This window comes from Falco rusticolus, chromosome 15 (assembly GCF_015220075.1).
Source record: "Falco rusticolus isolate bFalRus1 chromosome 15, bFalRus1.pri, whole genome shotgun sequence".
NCBI lineage: Eukaryota > Metazoa > Chordata > Aves > Falconiformes > Falconidae > Falco > Falco rusticolus.
In genome coordinates this window covers 14,667,765-14,691,157 of record NC_051201.1, presented here as the reverse complement: position 1 = coordinate 14,691,157, position 23,393 = coordinate 14,667,765, and the positions used below count along the sequence as shown (strand labels likewise).

Here is a 23,393-nt window from a genome sequence, read left to right as displayed (position 1 = left end):
GCAGGTGGGTGCCCCTCGCCCCATAAACTTCAGTGCCGTACATCAGGAGCAAGGAGAAACGACACCAGGCAGCGGCCTCTGGGGATGCACGCACACAGGCGGTGGAATTTGGGGCTCCGAAATGGCAGGGAGGAAAGCTGAGGTTATTGTTTTCACGTGCGACGTTCCTCTTTGCCGGAACGATGGTATAAACGTCAAAACGGGATCTATCCCCCCCCCAGTGCCCGGGGAAGACAGCCTGGCGCCTCCGCGCCCGCAGGCATCCATCCTGCCTCTTCCCGCCTCTCCTCAGCGCCTCTTCCCGCCTCCCGCGCGCGGCGCTGGCGGGCGGCGGCGGGCGGCGGCGCGCACCGCCTCCCTCCGCACCCCTCCCCGCACAGGAGCGCCCCCTGCCGCGCCGCGCCGGAACTGGGTCAGGCGCCCGAAGTGGGCCGAGGGGGCGGGGCCGCGCCGGCGAAGGGCGAAGGGGGCGGGCGGGCTCCTCCCGCGGCGCGGCGCGGTGACGCGGGAGCCTGCGCGTGACGTCGCGGCGGCTTTCGTCCTGCTCCCGGTCTCGCCCTCGCCGCCCCTCGGCCCGTTCCGGCCTGCGCCCGCCGTCCGCTGCCGCCATGGCGAACGTGGCCGACACGAAGCTGTACGACATTCTGGGAGTGCCGCCCGGGGCCTCCGACAACGAGCTGAAGAAGGTGCGGGGGAAGGGCGTCGGCGGCGCCCGGGGAGACCGGGCGGCAGCACTGCGGGGGAGGGGGCGGGCTGGCCGCCGGGCAGGGCCCCGCGGGACGGCCGAGGCGGGCGGCGCGGGGAGGGCAGCTGGGGGCAGGTCCTGGGCGCGGGGAGCGCGGCCTGGAGGCGGCGACGGCCCGCCCGTCCGCTTGGCTGCGGCCTGCGGGGGGGAAGGGTGCGGCGCCGGGCGAGGGCGCCCGGTACAGGCGCCCGGTGCCGCCGCAGCCCGCCGGGGTAGGCCGCGCCGCCGGGGCCTGGCTTGCGGGCGGGCGCTGCCGGCGCGGGGTAGGCCGCGGGCAGGGCCCGGGGGAGGGGGCGCCGGCGGGAGGGGGCAGCCGCGGGGCCCGGCCGTGCTTCCCGGGGCCCTGGCGCCGGCGGCGCCCGCGTTGGCTCCGGGCGCCGGCGGGGCCCGGCTCGCCCCCGCAGGCGCAGAGCGGTCGCTGCGGCCGGTGAAAGGCTTTTTGGGGGTAGAAACCCTCGTGAGGGACCAGTAGTTTCTAAGCGGTGCCATTGTCTGCCCCACGTGTGGGCCTCAGCGAGGTTCCGCTCTGCCCGTGTGTGCGATCCCCCCGGCCCCGCAGCCGCAAGGTAAGGTAAACAAAGGAGCAAGGTGAAAACTTGGAGCCGGGTCATCGGTGCGACAGTTCTCTGTGTCCCTTTCGTTCCGTCGTGCATCAACCACGTTTTTCTCAAAGCGCTCGATGCCCATTTACACGTGAGGGGGGATAATTAACTAGCCAGTTTACTAGCAGTGACCTGCTTCCGCTGATGGGTGGTGCTGGTATTAGCAGCTCGGAGTTACCCATCACGCATGCGGTAGCCTAATTTGTGCAGGGATAGGCAATTGCAGTGTCGAAATAGCGTTAAGAGGTGGAAAGCGTGCGGTGAGAAGATAATGCTGTATACCCAATGCGATCAACTAGAATATATTTTTTCTTACTGCATTTCTTAAAAGTTTTCTGTGTCCTGTGAGAATGAAGAACTGACAGCGGTTTGCCATTCGGATAACCTGTGTTGCTCAATATTAATAGCTATAGGTTAGATTTACCCTGGAATGTAAAGTTTTCCACTGTCTAACAGAAAGAAGTTCATCTATATCTTATTGTCACTGAGAGGTTACACGGATGCTTTATTAATCTCATGTTTTAACCTATATAGTAGTGCAGGAAAGTGAAAACAAATAGGTAATAGTTTAGTCAAAACGGGCCAAGAGAACAGGCTTTATCACTGATTAGTTAAATTAACTTTTATTGAAGTTGCAATATGGTGCCAGTGTAGACCTTGAATCTGGATCTGTTCCTGATTACATAAAGAGTAGTAGCTTTGTTTTGGACCCTGGGTAGTCCCTAAGAATTGCGCTAAACTGGAATGCTGTTATCAGCAAAGACATGACTGTTTTCTCTTTTTAAAGAACGCCGTGCAGGCTTCTTTTTTCCTGATTAGATAATGATACATAGGTTTTCAGTTCACTGTTCTGTTAGGTGTTTTACTTGGTTACACTCCTTGAAATACGTAGGGGGAAATCTGTCATTATAATTACAGAATGTGTAGGTTTGTGGAAGATTATGCTTTGTTACTGATGGGTGGTTTGTCCTACCAGACCTGTGGCGTATGTTCTTAACGCGTGCTGTGGTTCAGCATATATTCGGCTTGTAATATCAGTGTTCTGGGTTTGTTTTGTTAGTTCCTTATCAAACTTTTATTTCTTGATTGCATGCAGAAATATGGAGTGTTTCCAGATAATCGGTGAAGAGGAGTAACTGTGCAGATACAAAAAAAGGAATCTTCCTTGTTCCAGTACAAAATGCAAAATTGTGATCTCTATAAAGCTTTGTGTGTAAAGCTCTCTTAATGTAGCTCTAAAGAGCTAGTTTAGATGCTTGGCTCTACAGAAACAGAGCTTTTGAAAAATCCACTCTTGAAAACCAGTGTTCCAATTGTTTGCAGTTGCATCACTGTAGATTTTTATATGTATAATTGAAAAAATAAAAGACTGTGTGCCATGTAACTTACTAATGTCTGTCCCCTGATTGTTAATGGAGAGTGTTGAGGTGGAGTGGGGGAAGAGTTGAGGTCCTTCCTGTCAAAAACACTCTGTAGGAAAGGTCTCTGTCTGTCCTGTTACGTGCTTTGATCCTCTAAAGTATAAGCAAATCAGATGAGGTACTGCTGTAGAAAAATGGTCCTGAGAGTCAAGGTAGTAGTCAAAAAAAAAAAAAAAGGCGTTCTGAAAAATCTCTTCTGGACATCTGGCTGTATTTACTCCTCCTACTGTTTTAGAATAATGAATTTCAGTAAAACCTATTATCTGTACATTCTACACATGTTACTCACATACTTCGTTCAAAGTGAGATGAAATCTCCCATTATTGATAGGTAGGAAGAATAAAATTATTATTGTGAGGATTGACAGATAGGGTTGAATGAGAGGCTGAGGCAGCCATTTTGTTGTTAATGCATTGCTGTGATTGAAGCGAAAGACAAATGGGTTGAAACTTAAATTGTCACACTGTAGGTTTTGAGTGGTTTCTATAGAGTGAGTCTTTTTAATGAAGGTCCAGTGTGATTCTTCCTGTGAGTTAATGAAGATAAGCAGGAAAACTAGTTCTAGCTATTGTGTGCTATAGTTGTGTTTGAGTCCAAGTGTAGTTAATTTATGCATATAGCAGTGTCAGAATGTCTTATGTATCACTTGAATGTATGGGTGATTTAAAACCACTCATTTTCTCGCTTTGCTTTATTAGGGTTTTTCTTTCTTCCAGAAGATGCTACTTGAGTTTCTCAGAAAAGAACTGATTAATCAAAATCTAAACTAATTTTTTTACCTCTTTCAACTAGGCATACAGAAAGCTGGCCAAGGAGTACCATCCTGATAAGAATCCAAATGCAGGCGACAAAGTAAGAATTATTTTATTTTTTTTTAATTCCTGAATTTTGCTATTAGGGTAGCATCCAAGGAACCCAATACAGGTGTTAAGGGCTTGCTGTTACAAGTTGTTAAAAAAACAGCTGTGAGAGGGAACCCTATCTTGTCTACTTCTTCCCAATCTCAAATCTACCACTGTACCTTGTGGAAAAAATGCAGCAGCTGGCTGAGTCAAATTGGTGGAGAAGGTGATGCTGAGGGAAGAACTGCTTCTCTTCATCTGTTGAGGTGATGTCAGCTGGCATTGACATCGATGTAGGTATTTGAAAAAGAAGTCTTCCAAGTTTTTCCAAACTGGAAAAATGTATATGTGGAGGTTCTTGAAACTGCTGCAGCATAGAACAAATTACTATCTGGGAAGTTGAATTTGATTTGTTATGCTAATAGCAATTTAAAAAGTCATTTAAATTGACTCTGCGGGTTCTCTTTAACAGAACTGAAGTTCTGATGGTTGCTTAAGAGACGAGCAGGGATGACTATGAAAATATATGAATTTGTTATGAGGACAACCATATTAATACACATTTTAGTAAGTTGCTCAATTGTTAGGCACTTAAAATACGTTAACGTATCTCACAGTCTTTTCCATTAGTATGCAACTGGGGGGGGGTGTTGCCTGCTGGCTACTGCAGTACTGCATAGTTGGGGGGTTTCTTCTTCGGTTGGATTTTGTTTGTTTGTAAGAAAACTGTCTTACGCTAGGCACAGTAAAGAACAAAGTCAATGAAGTTTTGCAATAAAATGTCATTTCATTTTAAGAGGTAGCACAACGAAGCCCAAGCCTGACTTTTAAGTCTTGCGTATTAGAATAAGGATGGAAAACCGTACTTTCTGAAATGGTTGTTCATGCTGGGCAAGAAACAGTAGTAAAATGCTCCCTTGAAGTTCTAAATTATCATGCACTGTTTTGACTCTGTTCCATTTCTAGTTCAAAGAAATAAGCTTTGCCTATGAAGTATTGTCAAATCCAGAGAAACGTGAGTTATATGATAGATATGGAGAACAGGGTCTTCGAGAAGGTAGTGGTGGAAGCAGTGGAATGGACGATATCTTCTCCCATATCTTTGGTGGTGGATTGTTCAATTTCATGGGTGGTCAGAGTAGAAGTCGTAATGGTAGAAGAAGAGGAGAAGATATGATGCATCCGCTCAAGTGAGTACCTTGATACTACAATTTGTACTTTCAAGCTTTCCTGATCAGTACCTGACTCTGGTGGTTTATGTTCTTTATATGCTTCTCACTTGAGATATTCTGCAGTTTGCATGTAGTATGTAGCCCAGAAGGCAGTCCTCTTGAGTTACTTCTTATGATTGGTTTGTGTTGCAGACTACCTGATACTTTGCTTTGCCTGGTTATTAGCCCGTATATACTTTGTTAGCATTATTTTCCTTGGGTTTGCTCCTTAATTATGTTTGGAATTTCTAATCTGAAAACACATTTAATAACCAAGTATTACTCGTCAGCTGGATTCTCAGGGAAGCAGAGGTACTAAGGCTCTGGAAAGACTTAAGTTGACTTGGATTCATAGCGTGACACCAGCTGCAACTAAAGTTGGAACTGCATAATTAATGGAAAAGTGTGTGTGTGGCGGGTTTGGTTTTGCTAGTGATTTGTTTTAAGCGATGCTTGGGTGTAACATCTGATTGTTTTATACATGTTTGCTTGCAATCGTGACTGGCTTTCTGCCTGCTGAGCAGGTCCTTTCGAAGTCCTTAAGGCGTATCTTTCCTGAGGCTGGCGAACTGCTTAGCGAAGTCTGTTTACTTTTACATGCTTGCTTAGTTTAGTAGCTAGTACTGCATGCTGTATTATTAATTAGCTTTGGTTTTGTTGTTATTTGTAAACACTGATGCCAGGCAACTGTTTTTTCAATACATTGAATTAAAATTTCTGTCTACTAACATGCTTTTAGGAGAAACACTAAAAGTGTTCATGAAGTATCAATGTATGAAAATTATTGGAGTTCGATAGTGTATTCTAGTGGTTCTAAAAAAAAATTGAAGCAGGAACAAATGTAAAGAAATAAGTGGCGAAATCCTCCCCACTATTTCATGAGGAAAGCCCAATACAGTAGATAGAGTAGTAAGTATTCTGTATTTATGTTTAGGTATGCATGATGTAAATATTGTCTAGAGAGGTTTGTTTATCACCTGCCTGGTTACAACTGGAAAAAAAAAATCAACTTATCACTATATAATAAAAACTAACATGCTGGATCAGCTTATTTCCTATTGAGAAATGCAAGCAATCCTCTCTGGTTTATGTTCAGGATTGCGTGTGTATATTCATATGTATGGAATAGTTTTTAATGACTGTGAAAGTTAAAGTTGTGCTTTAAAATCTTATTTTAATAGCAGATTTAGAGTTTTTATGAAGATTTGGGTTTATTTAGTTTGTCCTAGGCAAGTATTTTAGTTACATGGGGAAAATAAGTTGTCGAATGATAACCCAGGAGAAATGCTTTATTTTTTAGAGTCTCTTTAGAAGATCTGTATAATGGAAAGACAACTAAACTACAGCTTAGCAAGAATGTCCTTTGTAGTGCGTGTAATGGGTAAGTTTGTATTTTTGAGTTCTCTGGTTGCTTTGTTGGCGTGTAGTGTAATGAAGCATCTCCTATGTCAGATTTTTATCAGTATTTGACTTACTGGAGCCTGCTTTCAGACTAGAAAATTGTTGAACTTGAATGATACTGTTGATGGAACTGGAACTATTCAAGGGCTTTGTTTAGGGGGGAAGGGGGGAGGAGAGAACCTAATTATAATTGGCAGTGCAGTTAGGCATGTTAACCTACTGATGTAGGGGTTTTTTTGTCATATGTTTCTGAAAACCTTACTTTTCGTGCAACTCGTGCTTTCTATTCTAGGCAGGGAGGGAAGGCCGGAGCTGTTCAGAAATGTAATGCTTGCCGGGGTAGAGGTGTACGTATCATGATCAGACAGCTGGCTCCTGGAATGGTTCAGCAGATGCAGTCTGTATGCTCTGACTGCAATGGAGAAGGTAGGCCAAGCTATTCTGTGTTACTAAATGCATTTAGTTGGGTCTAACTTCCTAGTTGAATCTTAGGAGGGACTTAGCCAGGACTGCGTTGTTCCCATCTAGTCAGCTGGGTTTCAATCTTATGTCTGTGTGGAGGAATCATTTAACTCGGAACAGCAGCAAGATTTACAGTGTTTAATGTACTGAAAAGCAGCCTGGGAGCCTGAAGAGTAGGGATTGATTGTTCTTTAAAAAATTTAAATGTGAATATTGCTTATTGCTATTACGCTTGTGTTAAAATAAAACCCAAGATTTTGTGTTTTAGGTGATGTTAGTCTTTTTGCAGTCCTCTAATATCCAAAGACAGGTTTAGGTTAAAATCCAACTTGAGGTTTCCATTCTTAACTTTTCAAATTAAGAAGATGGCTTTTGCTGAATAGGTTGCGTTTGGGGGAACAAGTTCAGCACGTGATCTGCACTTCACGTGATTCCTTTCCAGATCCTCTGCAGTTTGCACAGCAGTAACGTCACCTTGTGGATGATTCTACTCTTCACAGTACTTGGAAATTAGAGTTGTATTTTTTGACTAGTCAAAACATTTCATACGTGTTGTCTTAGAATGTCTTGTTTTCAGTTTACATAACCTACATATTTAGTAGTTTCAACTGCATCGTGATGTTATGCTTTGTTTCACTGAAAGGTGGTTTAAGCTGGCAAGTTGAAAATTTTAAGTCAAGTCCATCTGCTTGTGGCACTTAGACCAACGTTGGAAATAAGTACTGAAGTTGTACAGTGCATGTGGCCTAATATTTTAGTTACTGTGTACAAAGACAATAGCTTACTTGGAAAAAAACCGAACAAACGTGAGGTAGAAGAGAGAACTGAAGCCAGTTTGGATAGTCATCATTCAGTTTGCTCAAAAAAGTAATTGCCTTGCTGGAGGTGATGGACAGTGTGAAAAACTATTCAGTTTCAGAGTATAAAAGTGAAATGCCTTATGTGCCAGAAAATGTTAGATCCTTTCCATGAAAAAACCTGTATATTGCTCTTGAATGAAACTGATTTGACCAGCTGCATTTTGTATGCCAGACTCTGGTTCTACTGGCTGCATTTACATAGTACTTTGTTGTGGTATACTGGAAAATGTGGCTGTCGGTGAACAGAACCCGGTAATCCTTTTTTTTACTGTTGTTAATAACTGGAACTAAACTTTCGCAATTCATTTAAATAGTTTGAAATTTGTGTTCTGACTTTTAAGGGAGGGAGATGCTTCAGTTTGGTTTAGCTTCATCCTTTCTCTTGCGGCTGCTGTCCTCCAGCGTAACAAGGAATGGAAAAGTAGGTTGTTAAATTTTTTTAAGAGTAGTAAGTTGAGTGGTAAGGATACTGGAGCCAGTTCAAGACTTAAGAAGCACTAGAAGCTGTAGACAAAGTCTTGTTTTGCCTTTCTCTAAAGCACTCTTGACTTTTCAGAGTTCTTGTTAAGACAGCTCTGAAGGTTATGCCTATCTGTATTCCCTCCCCAGCTCCTGTTTGTTTTTTACTTCCCCCCTCTCCCAGGTAGCATAAATTGAGCCTGGCTTTCTCTTGTGAGGAATTCATAAAGCAACATCTGAATTACTAGTTGTGTTGCGTGAATTCTTGAGCTTACTTCAAAATAGTTTTTCTTCAGAAACAGATGCAACGATACGGAAATCTGAACTCAAAATTTGTGTCTTTCTTCAGGTGAAGTAATTAATGAAAAAGACCGCTGTAAAAAATGTGAAGGGAAGAAGGTGATCAAAGAGGTAAAAATACTTGAAGTCCATGTAGACAAAGGCATGAAGCATGGGCAAAGAATTACATTCAGTGGCGAAGCAGATCAGGCTCCAGGTGTGGAACCGGGTGATATTGTCCTCTTACTCCAAGAAAAGGAGAATGAGGTAATGCTTTTTGAGATCGTATTTTAAATGCCTTTTATCCTAGTCTTTAATATTGAAGTGATAGGATGGCTGTTCATTTTAAAATCATTCATATAGTTGCAGCTCTGGGAGAGATGGTGAATAGCTTTCAATAGATTTGTAGCCAGTAACATGGCTTTCATGGTGAGCCAGAAAAAAATTTGCAAGTCTGTAGCCAGAGGACATGCAGATTCTGGTGCTTCCTAGTGCTAATGGTAGCTTTCTCAGATAAGCTCAGGTTGGCTTTGGTACAGCAGACAGTAAAGAGCCATTCAGGATGTTAACTTCTGTCTGCTTTGCTTGTGATGCTAACAAAATGCTAAGTGTTGGTTGTGGGTTTTTTTCTTTTCCTTTTCTTTTCTTCCCCCCCCCAATGTCTTGTGATACGGCAGGGAATTCTTAGAATTCCCAGACGGTGCTTTCTCTTTCTGCTACTGTGGTTCTGGCAATAAAACACAGAATGGTGATGTTACTAATTCACTTTACAAAGGAACGTTATTATTTCATACTAGTTTAAGGCTTATGCTTAGTGTCTTCTGGAGTATATACATTGCACTTGTGAATTAAATATTGCAATTAATCTTTCTCTGTATTTAAAACTCAGGACAGTTGAGGTGACTGCTTTTTTTAATTTTTGAATGCTTTTGTTTGGAAAGGACAGGTATTACTATGATGAAGTAAGAAATAGTTTGTGTGTTACATTCTGCAAAAAATGTTGAATGGAATGGAGGCGGGGGGGGGGGGAGAAATTCTGTTGTGACAAAGAATAGTATTGGGTACATATTTAAATTCCAGTGATATATTAAGGATATAACACTGGTTATCTAAAAATTAGGTACTTTGTAAGTTTTTCAAAGCTGTGTCAAGGACTGCTAGTTGTCGATCAGTTTTGTGTAGCTTTTTACACTTTATTCTGCAATACTGGTTGAAATGTGGCATCGCAGCTGATTTTGACAATGATAATGGAGAAGCAGCCTGTAAGCATACAGAACAGTCAGATGTGCATGACAGCATCAAATTCCAGATGGTGGATGCCCCTTCTTAGTCTTCTAATGAACTACATCTAGTTTTACAGTATTAACAATGCTGAAAAATACTGTACCTTGTGTTCTAGTGAGTAAAACTAGACTGACTTTTAGTGAGACTTTTAGTGTTCGTAAAATTTCCCTTGAGGTGGGAGTCATGGTTCTGCCAGTGGATAAAGCTTACATTTACTGCTTAAGAATCCTGAATGATAGGGCTTAAAGATCACTTACTGACAGCTGTGGACTAATTGATCAAAGCCCTGCTGTAGGTAGTCATCACGCGTATCTGCTTCAGCTAACGAGTTTAATGTTGAGGAACACACATGTGGGGGGGGTTGTGCTCCAGTGCAGGGGAAGTAGTGTCAAAGTGTTTTAAGTTTTGTTTATAGGTTGCTTGTTGTCCTGGTTTCAGCTGGGATCTTTTCAGTAGCTGGTAGAATGCTGTGTTTTGGATTTAGTATGAGAACAATGTTGATAACACACTGGTGTCTTTAGTTGTTGTTAAGTAATGTTTATACCAACTCAAGGACAACTTAGTTTCTTAGGCCCTGCCAGCAAGAAGGCTGGAGGGGCACAAGAAATTTGGAGGGAGCACAGCCAGGACAGTTGACCCAAAGTGGCCAAAGGGATACCCCATACCATAGAACGTTGTGCTGAGTGTATAAACTGGGGGAGTTGACTGGGGCCTGGAGATCGCTGCCTGGGGACTAGCTGGACATCTGTCAGTGGGTGGTGAGCAACTGCATTGTGCATCACTTGTTGGTTTGGTTGTTTTTCCTTTTGGATTTTATTCCTGTCCCTTTCTGCCTTTTCTTTATTGTCATCATTATTGTTTTACTGTTTGGGGTTTTTTTTGTTCCTCCTGTTTTCTTTGAATTATGAAATTCTTCTTATATCAACCCTCGAGTTTTACATTCCTTTCCAATTCTACTCCCCATCCTTTGGGAATGGGGGGTGAGCAAGCAACTGCGTGGTGCTTGGTTTCTGGCTGGGGTTAAACGATGGCACTTGCGTGGAAGATCTAGAGGGTAAGGCAGCACTGCTGTTAATACAGGCCTTCTTGTTTAATTTGAACTTTACATACTATGAGGTACTGTGGTTTGTCTTTATCTTACATGACGCTCATCATGCACAAACTTTCCAAGCATATTAAGCTATTTGAATTAACGGAATCAAGTAAATTTTGTATAAAAGCTGTTGCTTTAACACTGAATTTTAAGGATAAATAATAGTGAAGTGTAAATAATGAGTCTGGTGGAGATACGATCATAGTACTAGAAAAGGCATCTCCTGTTTCTGTTCTATAGGTGTTCCAGCGGGATGGGAATGACTTGCATATGACGCACAAGATTGGACTTGTTGAAGCACTGTGTGGATTTCAGTTCACATTTAAGCACCTTGATGGACGTCAAATTGTGGTTAAATATCCTCCTGGAAAAGTAATTGAACCAGGTAAACTTGACCTGATAAGGACTACTTTGACTATGCTTTTGTGGTTCTTTAACACTTAATCTCATTCTTGTTGTCCTGTGAACTGAACCTAGGCTAGAGAAATGAAGAGAATTGTGTAGAGAAAGAATTGTTCTGAAGCATCGCTCTCCAGCTTGCTTCTTTTTGAATTACAGGTTGTGTTCGCGTAGTCAGAGGCGAGGGAATGCCACAGTATCGCAATCCTTTTGAGAAGGGAGATCTCTACATTAAATTTGACGTTCAGTTTCCTGAAAATAACTGGATTAGCCCAGAAAAGCTTTCAGTAAGTAGTCTTTCAAGGATAAATGTGATGGTCTTATTTAACAGCGTGTGCAAGGTGTGTGTGTTGTACCTCATGCTTGCTTTCAGTGCTTAAATTTAGGTGCAGGTCCATTTGTTCTTTTAACGTTGTTTATGGGCAACATGTGACTTGAAAATACCCACTGGAATATGAATTTATGGAACCTGTATGTAAGAGCTATGCAGTTGTTTGGCAGATGAGGGCAGGAGGAAGCATCTTCCTGCTGCTGTGTGATAAGTTTTCAGAGTGCAACTGTATTTACTGATTGCACTTTTGGTTGATGGTATGTGGAGCTGTTGGCTTTCTTTAAGGGCTGTCTTCCAGTTGATAAAAATACTTTGGATACTTTGGAATGAGTGTGCACTTCAAGGTTTACATCAGCTTAGACTTCTAAACCAGACCTGCTCTGAGAGGAAGTCTTGATGTTGTCGGAAAATGGTCACTTCATTTAGCAGTTGTAGATGCAGTACTGAATACGCTTCTTTTTTTGGCGCAGGAACTTGAAGATCTTCTGCCAGCTAGACCAGAATTTCCCAATGTAATTGGTGACGCAGAAGAGGTGGATCTTCAGGAATTTGATACCACTCGTGGTTCAGGTGGTGGCCAGAGACGTGAAGCTTATAATGATAGTTCTGATGAAGAAAGCAGCCATCATGGACCTGGGGTACAGTGTGCCCATCAGTAAACATTTGTCTAAAAAGTTGCACAAGGATTTTCTTTCAAATTTTGCCTGACTTGTTTTCAGCAATCCAGCTGGATTGTGTAAGTAATCCAGATGAACCAATGGACATCTATTGCTGTATGTGTAACTTTTAAATTGGTCTATAGTATCTACAGAGTGTAATTTAAACTAACCACAAGCTTACATCTTCATTTTGACTGTGTAGCAGAATAAAGCACTTGAAAGGAAGACGAGAATCCTTTTCACATGGGTTTTAAGTTTGTCCTCGTATCTGTGCTTGATTTTTACCAGTTTTGTGTAGATTTTAAGTTCCATATTTTAAATTCAAATTCTACATTGTAAAGTTTGTGTAAAATTTGTCCTGAGGCTTGGTATTTGGCTGCACCTGCATAAGCTGCTACAAGTAGAATAAAGAATTTCATAGCCTGTATCTATCATCTAGATGCATGGTAAATGGGCTTTGCACATAATGGGTTTAGAGCTGACTGGGAACAATGGAAGACTGAATTAGAAGTGGTTGTAAGTTTTTTCTACCATCTTGTGAACGGTTTCTGAAATTAAATAAAAGCAGTTGGTGTATAATATATTTCTTTTGCCTTGTAACTCTTAATTTTCCAGTGGCTTTAACTATTCTGTGTATGAAGAGGTTATGTAGATGGTAGACATTTTGTAAACAGGGAGGCTGGAGCTGCTTTCAGACTAGGTAGCAGTTAGGTAACAATTGCGTGCCACATAGAAAAGTTTTTCTTGAAATGAGATATGCCTAAACGGGCATGGGGAAGGCTGCAGCCGTGTCCCTTTTGTATGAAGAAAACATAAGGGTATCTGCTTTCAATCAGAAGATAACAAAACCTTTTAAAGGAAGATGATTAAATCCCAAAACAATGGTGTCTTTCTCTTGGCTTTTGAATCCAGTTCAAAGCCTGATTCAGTCTGACTTCCCAGAGAAGTAATTCCAGTTAAAAAAAAAAACAACAAACCACTTTGTAAAAATGAATGTTATGCCTGGCAACTTGTGGTTGAATTAACACAGTTTGTAAAGACAATGAGATGAGTATTGTACTTGACAAAAAGTTTTTTACCTGGAAACATACTAAGCGTAGATGGTTTTGTTACTTGTCCAGTAGTTTTCATTTAGACTATTAAGACATTTAAGTTCTCCAGCTTCAGTTCTGTTCCTTTTTATATGCTTTTACTTGGTAAAAAGTACCACAACAAAGCACAAATGTGACCTTAAATTTAATTATTGGGTACAGTTATCTAAGCATTCTGTTACAATGTTAAGCGACTGTGCATGAACTCTGGTTGGTAAGCTGCTTCTCTATAGTAAGGTTTTTCTCCCTGTTGAAGTGACAAAGTTGAAAGATGCCTCTACTTTTTATTTACAAATCTGAAGTGTGACTTGTTTAATAATTGCTCAGATAGTTGTTGATGCTTTACCAATGAGGTTGGAGGGACAAACTCCAAGGGTTTCTGTGTACTTGGGTAGGCACTGGCATTTGACTGTTGCTGAACATCCTTGTTACAGACTCTAAAACTGAAGAATAAATACTGTTTGACCTGTATTTCAGTATTGACGACTTATGCTGTGGCATTCTCATCTAGTGAATCTTTTATTTTCATTTATTAAAACTTCATGAAAAGCAACCTGAAGGCATGGTTACATACTGGTCCTTTCTCCTGATTAATTTCTCCAAGAAGGCAGTCATCTTAACCTCCAATGCTTCAACAATAAAAACAGTTGTCTGCTGCTTTTATCTCCATAGTTTAGGATTGCTTTTATTCAGGGGTTCTAGAGGAAGGGAGTTGTGGTAATGATTTGGGCAGCATGCTGAAGGATGGATGGGTGGAGGGGAAGCTGAGCATGCTGTAGTGTGAGTTAGGCTAGTTCTGTTTCAGTCCTGAGATTGTGTTAATTTAGGCTCCACACAGCAGCATCTTTCAATGAGTGGCTGCTTCCTGAGAGTTGCCCTTGTGTATCTCCTGCTTTAGTAAGAGGGTATCCCTTCACAAACTTGTAGCGTAGAAAAACTTCACATAATTCAGTCTTTACTGTCTTGCTTTCAATATTTAAGTGGCAAGTAACATACTACTGCAGTTACTAATTCTTCAGTAGTTTACTGCTGAAGCTTAATGCTTAACATGAGCTATTAATGCTTTAAGTGGGCCAGTGTGACTTGACCTATCCTGTGAGTAACCAGATAAACATTAGTTGAGTGTTCTCAGTAATAAACAGCTGCAACTTAACTACTTCTGTTAAAGGTGGTACTATAACCAAAGGAGTATTTTGTATGGTGGGGCAAGAAGAAAATGTACTGGAATAATTTTTAATTGCCACTTTCTTACATCTTCACTATTGGCCTCAAGAACGTGAAAGGAAAAAAAAAAATATGCAAGAAGTCCTCTCTAGGTTATTTTTTTGACATAGCTGCTTCTGTGTATGCAGGGAGTAAAACCGGCCTAGACTTTTGTGGAAAGTAATCTCTGTCCTCTTGTTTGCATTTAATTTACCAAGGTGTTCACAATGTTCTTATTTACAAGACACAGTGAAAAAGAGATTCAGCTTTTTCACATCAAGGATGAGCCTATATTCTTCAGAAAAATAGGTTGGCAAAGAAATTGGAATTAATCAGTGGAAGACTACTCCTGTATGAAAAAATATGAAACATGTCAAAGACCTGTTAACATGCAGCATTCCTCAGCCTTCTAAACAGGATGCAATAGAAAAATTGTCATTTGTTTATTAATCCATAACCTTCCACTCTAGCCTCAGGCAAACAGAAGTGTGAAGTGCAGTCACATTCTTTAGCAGTCATCTCCCATGCCTTGGAAAGCTTTCTTTTTTCCTTGTGTCATACTTATGACCTTTGTTTCTTCAAGCAAGCAAAGGTGGAAGCAGAACAGAAGAAAAACTAATCTACATTTCATTTTTAAACTAATGTTTTAGTTTTGAGAATGTGGGAGTCTTTCATACCATCCTTGACCACAGTGAAAACACTTTAATTGAAATCACCACTGGCCGAGTAAAATCCAAGTGCATCCTCCAGTCCTGAAAATACTACACGCATAATAATAGCGCCCACAGCAGAGTGACTGCTGGACTGACATAGTTACCTGCAAGGATGTCAAAACCTTTCCTACAAATTACTCCAAAGTATATCACTACTAGAAAAATCAGGTTGACACCACAAGTTACAGTAAGTCTGGGTTACAACCTGTCATTTTGCACATTGCTGTCCTGTCACAGCACAGGAAGTTTTATTTCTGTGTCAGATCCCTATATACCACACAGAACGTAAGTTGCATGCCTTGAAACATTATTCAAGAATTTAGAAACTTTGATCTCCTTGAATCTTAACTCTGGAATTAAGCTGAAATCCATACCGGGAAGACTAAACACAAGTAATAAACCAACATTACATTCTGCTTTGGCATGCATGGAAGAATGACATTAAGAGCTCTATACTTACAATTAATTATGTAAAGAAACCCAGAGTGTCCTGTTAAGAATATCAGTTAAAACTTACTGCCTACACACAACCTATTACTGTTCATTGTACTGGAAAAGTAGAATTTTGTTCCGCTTTTGTATCCTTCACAGAGGTAACAGGAATTTAATAACACACATCACATTGTAAGCTTTTTATATAAAACCACTTACTGGGCAGTATACAACTTTATTAAGACATTATAGACATTCTCTAAACACTTGAGAGGCAGCAGGCAAGACCTTGCGTGAATATTCTGAAGGCACCAGGCAGTTCCGTTAACTTGGTTTAGCTGTCGCCTTTCCACACAGTACAGTCAGCTCACTCTAAGGGGGGGAAAACTCATTTCAGTTCAAGCGAACCAACAGAACTCAGAAGAAAAAATCACTACTGTTAAAGCAAGCAGTGAGCAAGCGCTCCCTCCCCTCCACCGTCTACCTACAGAGGCAAGTCCAGGTTATAAAATCCAAAACAGCTTGCACACCTTTGGCTTGACTCCAATAGCTGCATTGACGTCTAAAAGACTGTAAACTGATTAATATTTCTTATGTCTAGACAGATTGCTGGTGCTGCACATGACTTCACCAGAAGCCCAGGTACACTGATCTTGAGAAGAGTCAGGCACTATGTGCTCCAAAGTTGTGTTCAACTTCACTTCCCAACAATTTACTTCCCTGAACCAAAGGTAAGGCAGTTCCTGTTCAACTGCACCAGAGAATTAACAGGAGTATAGCTCTTACTCAGCAAGGGACATACAATAATAGCGAGATTGTAACAAGAATCGAAACATAGCTGTAGCTTCGTAAGCCTTTGTGAATATGAGACAGAGGGACACCAGAGCCATCTAGAAGGAAGAATTCATGTTTCTGTTACCTCCCAGGCAATTACCAAACCGCACATGCTTATTTAAGTGCATTAACTTTTACACGCTGTGTGCAGCAGTTCTCCCCTCCCTGCTCCTCCCTTGCCCTATTCCCTCCAATTTATGCCAATCAATTTAGGCTTAACATCAGAAGAGTTGAAAGCACTTAGAATCTGCATTCATGACAGTACCCGACGTGAAAACCTGAGACTAGGTGTCTGAAAATTTAACCCTACTAGTTTTAAGCTTACCACTAAGTTATGAATATGCTGTACTGTATCTTGATTTAGTAGTTGCACATCAATATTATGGAGCTCTCCACCAGCCATACAAAGAGTCTAAACATGAAGAAAAACAGTTTTAAGACAAACAGTTTTAAGACAAAAACTATTCTGAAAGTTTTTACTTGCATGACCAGCTTTTCTGAAAATCATGTGCTTCCCTGCTACGCTGCAGAACTTAAGCAACCATTTTTTGTTTTAACAGCAACTCATTTAGGGATGGCAAAAGCTATCACTATCAGACTAGTCACAGTTTGTCAACTACTTTAAGTTGAAAATGGTGGGTTGTTCTTTTTTTTTTTTAAAAAAAAAGTTTGATACCTTTCCATCAGCCAGGGGAATGTTTACAAATGGAACAGTTTTATCTTGGGGTACTGATTTACTTCTTGGTAACATTCCTTGAGCTCTTCCACTGGTAGGTACAGTTCTTGAGACAGTCTGTTGTAATCCAGCACTAGAATACAAAAAAAAAATAAATGTTGCTCTGCAGGAAATTTTCAAGCATGAAGCAAACGCACCTTATAGAAAGGCATTTGTTTAAATTTTTAAATGTTTAAATTTTTCCAGTTCTACCAGAAGACTACGTGAAATCCAACCACCAGCAGCTTTTACTAGCACCACTGAGTAACATTTTATGACCCTGAAACACTATAGTAGCCTCATAAGCCTGTGTTACAGGCCAGCGAGCAAGCTGACATTTGGACCACTCGGTAACAATAATATCCACCCTCCAATATCAACAGTGAATTCTTACAGTTTTGGAAAGAGGAAACTTCATGCCTCAGGGTTTAAGATAAGATGTGTGCTCTGTCTGTCTGCTACAGAGGGAGATACCAAGAATTACCAAAGCTGCTGGCTCTCAGAGGTACAGGGCATGCCTTAATGCCATACAGAATTCCCAAGTTTCTTTCATGGTACAATTGTTCTTCTTCCACTTAAAAAATAAAAATTTAGTCTGACATTGATAGCAGGCCAAGGTGAAACGAAGCCATTTGCTGGTTTCCTGACCCATTTGTTGCTAAATTTTTTAACCCCTCATTTCAGCTGATTACTTCTGCCAAAACCAGACTCTGTAGAGTATGGGAAACAATAATAACTGAAAACCTTAACTGTTCAATATGCAAAGAAATTATAATGACTCTCATTGATTGGGGTTTTTTGGGGGGTTGTTTCTGGCTTTTAGAACACAGCAGTATGACTTTTTAATCAAACTTGGGCTCCAAGTATTAGTTTAAGCTGTAAACCTTTAAAAAACAAAGTGAGTGGGAATAGAACTTACACTCCAAATCTCTTGGGGTTTTTTTTAAACTGGCTTAGTTATGACACCAAGCCCTGTACCTCCATGAGAACATAAGTAAACACTCAAAGCAGAAGGTGTGACTGGTTCACATCCTCACAACCAAATTTAGTGGCAGACCAAGAAGATCCATTAAATCTAGATTGATGATTAATTACCATCTAGATTGGTATTAATGTAGATACATAGTGTCTTGGTATTTAACAAATTTATTTCTTAAGAACAAGACAAAAAACCCCTTACCTTTTGGATACCTTTGTTGTGGCTTTGAAATCTGCGGCACTGCAATCAGAAGAGAATGGCCTCAGTCACATTTGCAGAGGAGTGAACAGACAAAAAAAAAAAACCAACAACACAGAGGTTATTGGTTTTGTTTGTTGGGGTTTTTTTGTGTGGTTTTGGGTTTTTTTTTCCATTTCCTCCTCATCTACTTCTACTGTAAAGTTTAGCTAGGACGAAGATGGACAGAAGGCGGACTACAGAATGCTGAAGTGCTCCGTGACAGATCTAGTATATATACACGTGAAACCCTCCTACCACCGTAGCAGAATGAAAGAATGATTAAGTTAGTAGGTGAGGGAGGGTTGCAATACCGAAGTTGGGTATAATTAAGGGAACATCCACAGCCTTCTATGTGAGTGTGCAAAAAGTTTCTTGGGAAGTTCCTTTTTCAGCAGGAATTCATTTTTCTAGATTAGTTCTGACAATATTTGTCCCGTGTGGTTGACCTGAATGCAGAGAACAAATTTTTTCCAGTTTTGGATTTTAACTCAGTTCACAGAAATCTCGATGACAGAAGTTTACCTCATTCTTTCCTCATCTCCCTCTTCCCACACACATTTTGGAGATATTGTAAGGGCATGTGTTTCTGGCCCAGTGTTCACATACTGGAATAAAAGCAACCTTCAAAACCTGAAAGGTTAGACTTCCCCAGGCAAAGCAGCCTTCTCCAGATGGATTTTGTTGAGCCAATAATTTTCTAATCCCAGTTCAAGAAAGTAACTAAACCTGGCTAAGATTCTTTTTTATTTCTTTTAAGCACATTAAACACCAGTATGTTACTTAAATTGCATTTCCCTGAAGACAAACTGAATGTATCAAAGTAAGTGCCAGTGGGTACAAGTATGTACACTGGAGCTGTAGGTGTAGCAGGAGCTTCTCAAAAACATTTTCACGCAGGTATCCACCAATTTTTTAAGCCATTAGGTCTTATAGGGAGACTTGAATTTGGTCCATCATGACTGTGATTAGCTTTAAGGCGTTTTTGCAAGTGTGGATTTTTCTGCTAATGACACCTCCCTTTCAGCTATGTATGACAGGGAAAAGTTGCAGAACAATTCATTAGTCCTAACACAGCAACAAAGATGTTTCCCTGACATACACTCTTCCATTAAGTATTGTTTGGAATTCTCTGCTGATTACATATATTCAGAACTATGCACCATTCAGTGAGTGCGAGATACAGCTACATTCCCTTCCCCAGCTAGGGGTGCTTTTTTGTTCAGAGTTCATAACCTGAATCAGATGTTTTGTGGTGGTGTGGAAGACATCTTTATCAACTGTATTCCCGTTGGGCTCAAGTCTCAGCTACTTTATTTGAAAAGCATTTTATTCAGCATTCATAAGTTCAGGCGAGTTAAATAAGCTATCAAGGTCAGTCTTACCTAGAAAGATGGTTCAGTTCACTATTTAAACCAGAGGCCAATGAAACCAACGACTTGGTTTTGGAAGTCTGAAAACATAGATGTGAGACCACAGTTAAAAGAAGTGGCGTTTTAAGGCAAAACGATAATATATTTCCAGGGAACTATACTGTAAGAATTCCCGGTTGAAAAAGAACATTTAAGCCCCATAGTGCTGCCTTTTATATAGTTCTGCGCGTCGATAAAATGGCAAATAGACATTCCAAACAAGAGTTTCATAATGTCAGAATGTTTTTGTCCATACTGAAGTCCCGTGTGAACAACCACCTTCCTAATATACACCCCTCCAGCTTTTAAGCCCTCTTATAATTAATTAACGCCTGTGACTCCACATATAATCTTTTTGTCTTGGCTGTCATATTGCTACATACTTCAGTGTCTGGCTGAGACACTCTGTTGCACAGATGGTATGAGGTGATAACATTAATACACTTGTGTTATTTGGTTAAGGATCAAGGTGGACAAGAACGCACAAGTCATTCAAATATAGAAGAGCATGTATTAAAACATGAAGTTGAGCATGTTTTTTTTTTAAAAAAAAGTCAACAAAACATGGTTCCACAAACCATTAAGACTTACTGGGAAGTCAAGGGAGAATGACTATGCCAGCATATGCAAGTCTGCGTGAAATCAGTTACCAGAACCTCAAATATCATGTTTCATTATGGTATTAACTTACTATACAGTTTCGCCTTGCTTAACTTAAAATTTGTTGACTTTAAACCAACTGATTTTTCAAAGAAACAGCAGGCCACTGGCCTGTCTCCTCATGGACCTAGCAGGGTTCACAGCAGGTCAGAACTGTTAGGTTGTTCAGAAAAAACTTACTTTAGAGATTTTCTTTGCAGAAATATGCTTGCCATCTTCATATTCAACAATTGTAGTTACCTTAACTAGAAATAGAGATTAGAAAGACAAGGAAAATAAAAATCTCACGAAGAGCAAAAAACACTGCTTCCAAGGGATTTGGTTGAAGCCTGTTTACCCCGACAGCTATGTATCGGTTCTGCTATCTGACGGTCATTCACCTGGGACAGGGTTCAAAGCAAACTATGTGTCTTCGTCACATTGTGACACACATTAAAAGACACCACATAACCCCTCAACACCCAGACAAAACAGAATTGCATTTCAGTGGTAGTGTCCTTCTTACTGCATACTTTGGTGTATGAAGAGAAACTATTTTCCCAAGAAACCTCAGTGTGCAGGAGGTCAAAGGCAAATATATGAGAAAACCGGGATAAACTTCATAGCTCTCCTGCTATACCATAAAGCACTGACAAGTCACTTAAATATGTCTCTTCTCACCATTTTCAGTGACAAACCAAAGGCCAGGAACTCTTATCTCGTGTTTTGAAGTACCTCTACAATAGCATAGCTCATCATCCTCCACACTGAATGCTGGGGGACCTGTATCTTGTACTTCTAGCTATACACTTTTTCCTCTCGTATACTTCAGGCTTATCACTCACTTTATAAATGCTCAGACCAAACCAGTGGGAAAAAAAAAAAAAACACACAACAAAACCTGAACATTTAACAAACAAGCTATATATTAATAGATTGACTTGCCTTTTTTGCTGTTGGTCTTCACCAGTTTTGGATTCGGTACGTCTCCTAGAGAGCAGTCAGTCTAAAAAAATTTATCCAACAAGGGAAAGTCAGCAGTTTTTGCCCAGTAAACGTATATTATTCTACAAAAGGCAGTGAACCAAGTGGGCATAAAAGGAAGTGACAGAAATGAGATTGGCTAAATACCAGTTTATTTTTTCAGAAACATCTGGATTTCTTCCAGCAGATGACACTAAAGCTTTAGGTGACATTCAGAACTGCACCATAGCTGGCTGTCTAGCCTTTTCATATCATCTTCTATGTAAACAGACAGCCAAGCAAAATAATTTGCCTGAAATGTTTACGGCAGGGAGAGAAGACTTCCATTCTGTAAGCTGTGACAAAATTTGAAAACACACACTTACCACTGCAGCAGCAAGAGCCACTTCCTCCCCTCTTGGCAAGTCTGTAACTCAAGAAAGTATAACTCGTTTACATACAATTACTCACATAATTACCTTACGTGCTATGAAGCTGAACAAGTAATTCAGGATTACAGTTCCCTAAATAGTTAACCTTAGCTAACATACATGCTGCATCTGAACAGGATCCAAGCCTAAGACAGTCACTCCTACAAAACAACAATAAATCTTAGGCTATTTCAGTACATGTAATCTTCAAAAGGATACTAAGTGCAGCCACGCAGTATATAACTGGAATTGAAAGAAGAAAAAAAAACACCCTATGTCGTGCTGCTGAAAGGTAATGCTTTTATGTACATTTCACTGCATTTAATCTTTGAAAGGATACTAAGCATAGTCACGCAGTATATAACCTGAATTGAAAGAAAAAAAAAGCCCCCTATGTTGTGCTGCTGAAAGGTAATGATTTTAGGCATAAGTTTTCAAGAAAGATACTGACATTTATACTCAGCAAAGGCATACAGTAAAAAGTTCTTCAAGAGTTCGGTTTGGCCTCTGTGCGGCCCCTGCAATTTCCAGCTGCAAGGTGGATTCCGAAACATCAGTTCTCACCAGAGCATGGAACTGATGCTGGCTGTGCACCACAGCTGAAACTGCTGTGTAAACATGAGGTTAAAATTAAACATGTTTGCTCGTCATTGCAGGTAAACAACTAGATGAGAACGGCTCAGCAACAGACTTGGGACTAACAGAAAGACAAAATCTCTGGAGGCGCAGATTCTGGTGGGAAGAAGTGCTTGAATTGTTACGCACAGCACACGCCAGCCTTGTCATGATGCCTCCTCTCTTCAGGCTTTAAATAAGCCACATAAATAAGCCTTAGAAGCACACACAAAAGAAGGCTCCAGGCTCTGTACCGTGTCACCCACTGACCCTATACCCGCTTCGCACACCCGCGGCGGTGCGGGGCCGGCCGTGCGGGGCCGCGGGCCACCCGCGCTTACCGAGAAGGTCTTTCCTCCGCATCTTCCTGACGGCAACCGGCATCTTCAGCAGCTCCACGGCAAACGCCTTCTCGGCCGTCTGCAGCAGCGAGTCCAGCTCCTTCCTCATCTCCTGGATGTTCTCCTTGGCTTTAAAACAAAACAGGCTTTTACTGCCATACGTGTCACAGATTCCCAAGCACTGGTAGGCTGCGTTACAAAACAGGGTTCAAACCAACCCGGGATAATCGGACTTGGGACCCGCGGCCCCGGGCGGGAAGGGCCAGGGCCCCGCACCGGGCGCTGCAGCCCGCTCGGCCCCCGGCGCCGCCAGGGCGCCCCCTGCCGGAACGGCGGCGCCACGGAGCCGGCCCGGCGCGGGCTGGGCGCGGTGCCCCTCACGGGACGGGGCGAGCGGCTCCCCGCTCCCCGCCCCGGCCCGGAGCCGCGGTTCCCTCAGCGGGCAGGGAAGCAGCCGGCAGGGCAGGCACCACCGGTACCGCCACTGTGCCCGCCCGGGGCAGCCCCGAGGTCCCTCCCCCGCCCTACCCTACCCTGCTGGTCGAAGTCCCTGAGGAAGAGTGCGATGCGCTGGTCCTTCTTCTCCTGCGAGAGGGCCCCGCGGCCGGGCTCCACGCCCGAGTCGGTGCTGCGCCGCTTGCCCGCGGGCTTCCTCGGGGGCATGGCTGCCACCCGCGGGGCAAACGCGCCGCTCCTCGCCCGGGAAGCTTTAGTAAAAGCGGGGCTTCTCCCTCCCCTC

General features: G+C 41.9%; 2 protein-coding genes across 3 annotated transcripts; one reads left to right on the top strand and one right to left on the bottom strand.

Moving 5' to 3' along the window:
• The first annotated feature begins 490 nt into the window (after positions 1-490).
• DNAJA2 (DnaJ heat shock protein family (Hsp40) member A2) lies at positions 491-13,611 on the top strand. The gene is made up of 9 exons (XM_037409253.1): positions 491-686; positions 3,562-3,621; positions 4,578-4,801; positions 6,123-6,203; positions 6,516-6,649; positions 8,354-8,550; positions 10,901-11,045; positions 11,219-11,346; positions 11,861-13,611. Exons 1-9 carry the CDS (start codon positions 609-611, stop codon positions 12,047-12,049), a joined length of 1,236 nt encoding a protein of 411 aa, XP_037265150.1. The 5' UTR covers positions 491-608; the 3' UTR covers positions 12,050-13,611.
• Positions 13,612-15,673: 2,062 nt separating this feature from the next.
• On the bottom strand, positions 15,674-23,393 carry LOC119157878 (borealin-2-like). Of its 2 annotated transcripts, none has more exons than XM_037409255.1 (10): positions 23,188-23,393; positions 22,655-22,783; positions 21,654-21,694; positions 21,250-21,310; positions 20,506-20,570; positions 19,639-19,706; positions 18,218-18,256; positions 16,999-17,131; positions 16,648-16,734; positions 15,674-15,860 (listed from the first exon to the last, which is right to left on the bottom strand). In XM_037409255.1, the coding sequence occupies exons 1-10, from the start codon at positions 23,315-23,317 to the stop codon at positions 15,813-15,815; spliced, it is 801 nt and encodes a 266-aa protein (XP_037265152.1). In that variant the 5' UTR covers positions 23,318-23,393; the 3' UTR covers positions 15,674-15,812. The 2 variants fall into 2 exon arrangements, with proteins under 2 accessions (XP_037265152.1, XP_037265153.1); XM_037409256.1 differs by lacking the exon at positions 23,188-23,393 and adding an exon at positions 22,873-22,960.

Excerpts from the sequence above, each read along its gene's own strand:
- DNAJA2 (XM_037409253.1), top strand. The coding sequence starts at position 609 with ATGGCGAACGTGGCCGACACGAAGCTGTACGACATTCTGGGAGTGCCG. Across the intron at positions 4,802-6,122 it reads GATATGATGCATCCGCTCAA|AGTCTCTTTAGAAGATCTGT; the intron begins GTGAGTACCTTG and ends TTTATTTTTTAG. Across the intron at positions 6,650-8,353 it reads CTCTGACTGCAATGGAGAAG|GTGAAGTAATTAATGAAAAA; the intron begins GTAGGCCAAGCT and ends GTCTTTCTTCAG.
- LOC119157878 (XM_037409255.1), bottom strand. The coding sequence starts at position 23,317 with ATGCCCCCGAGGAAGCCCGCGGGCAAGCGGCGCAGCACCGACTCGGGC. Across the intron at positions 21,695-22,654 it reads GCGGAGGAAAGACCTTCTCG|ACTTGCCAAGAGGGGAGGAA; the intron begins GTAAGCGCGGGT and ends CTTGAGTTACAG. Across the intron at positions 17,132-18,217 it reads ACAACAAAGGTATCCAAAAG|TGCTGGATTACAACAGACTG; the intron begins GTAAGGGGTTTT and ends TTTGTATTCTAG.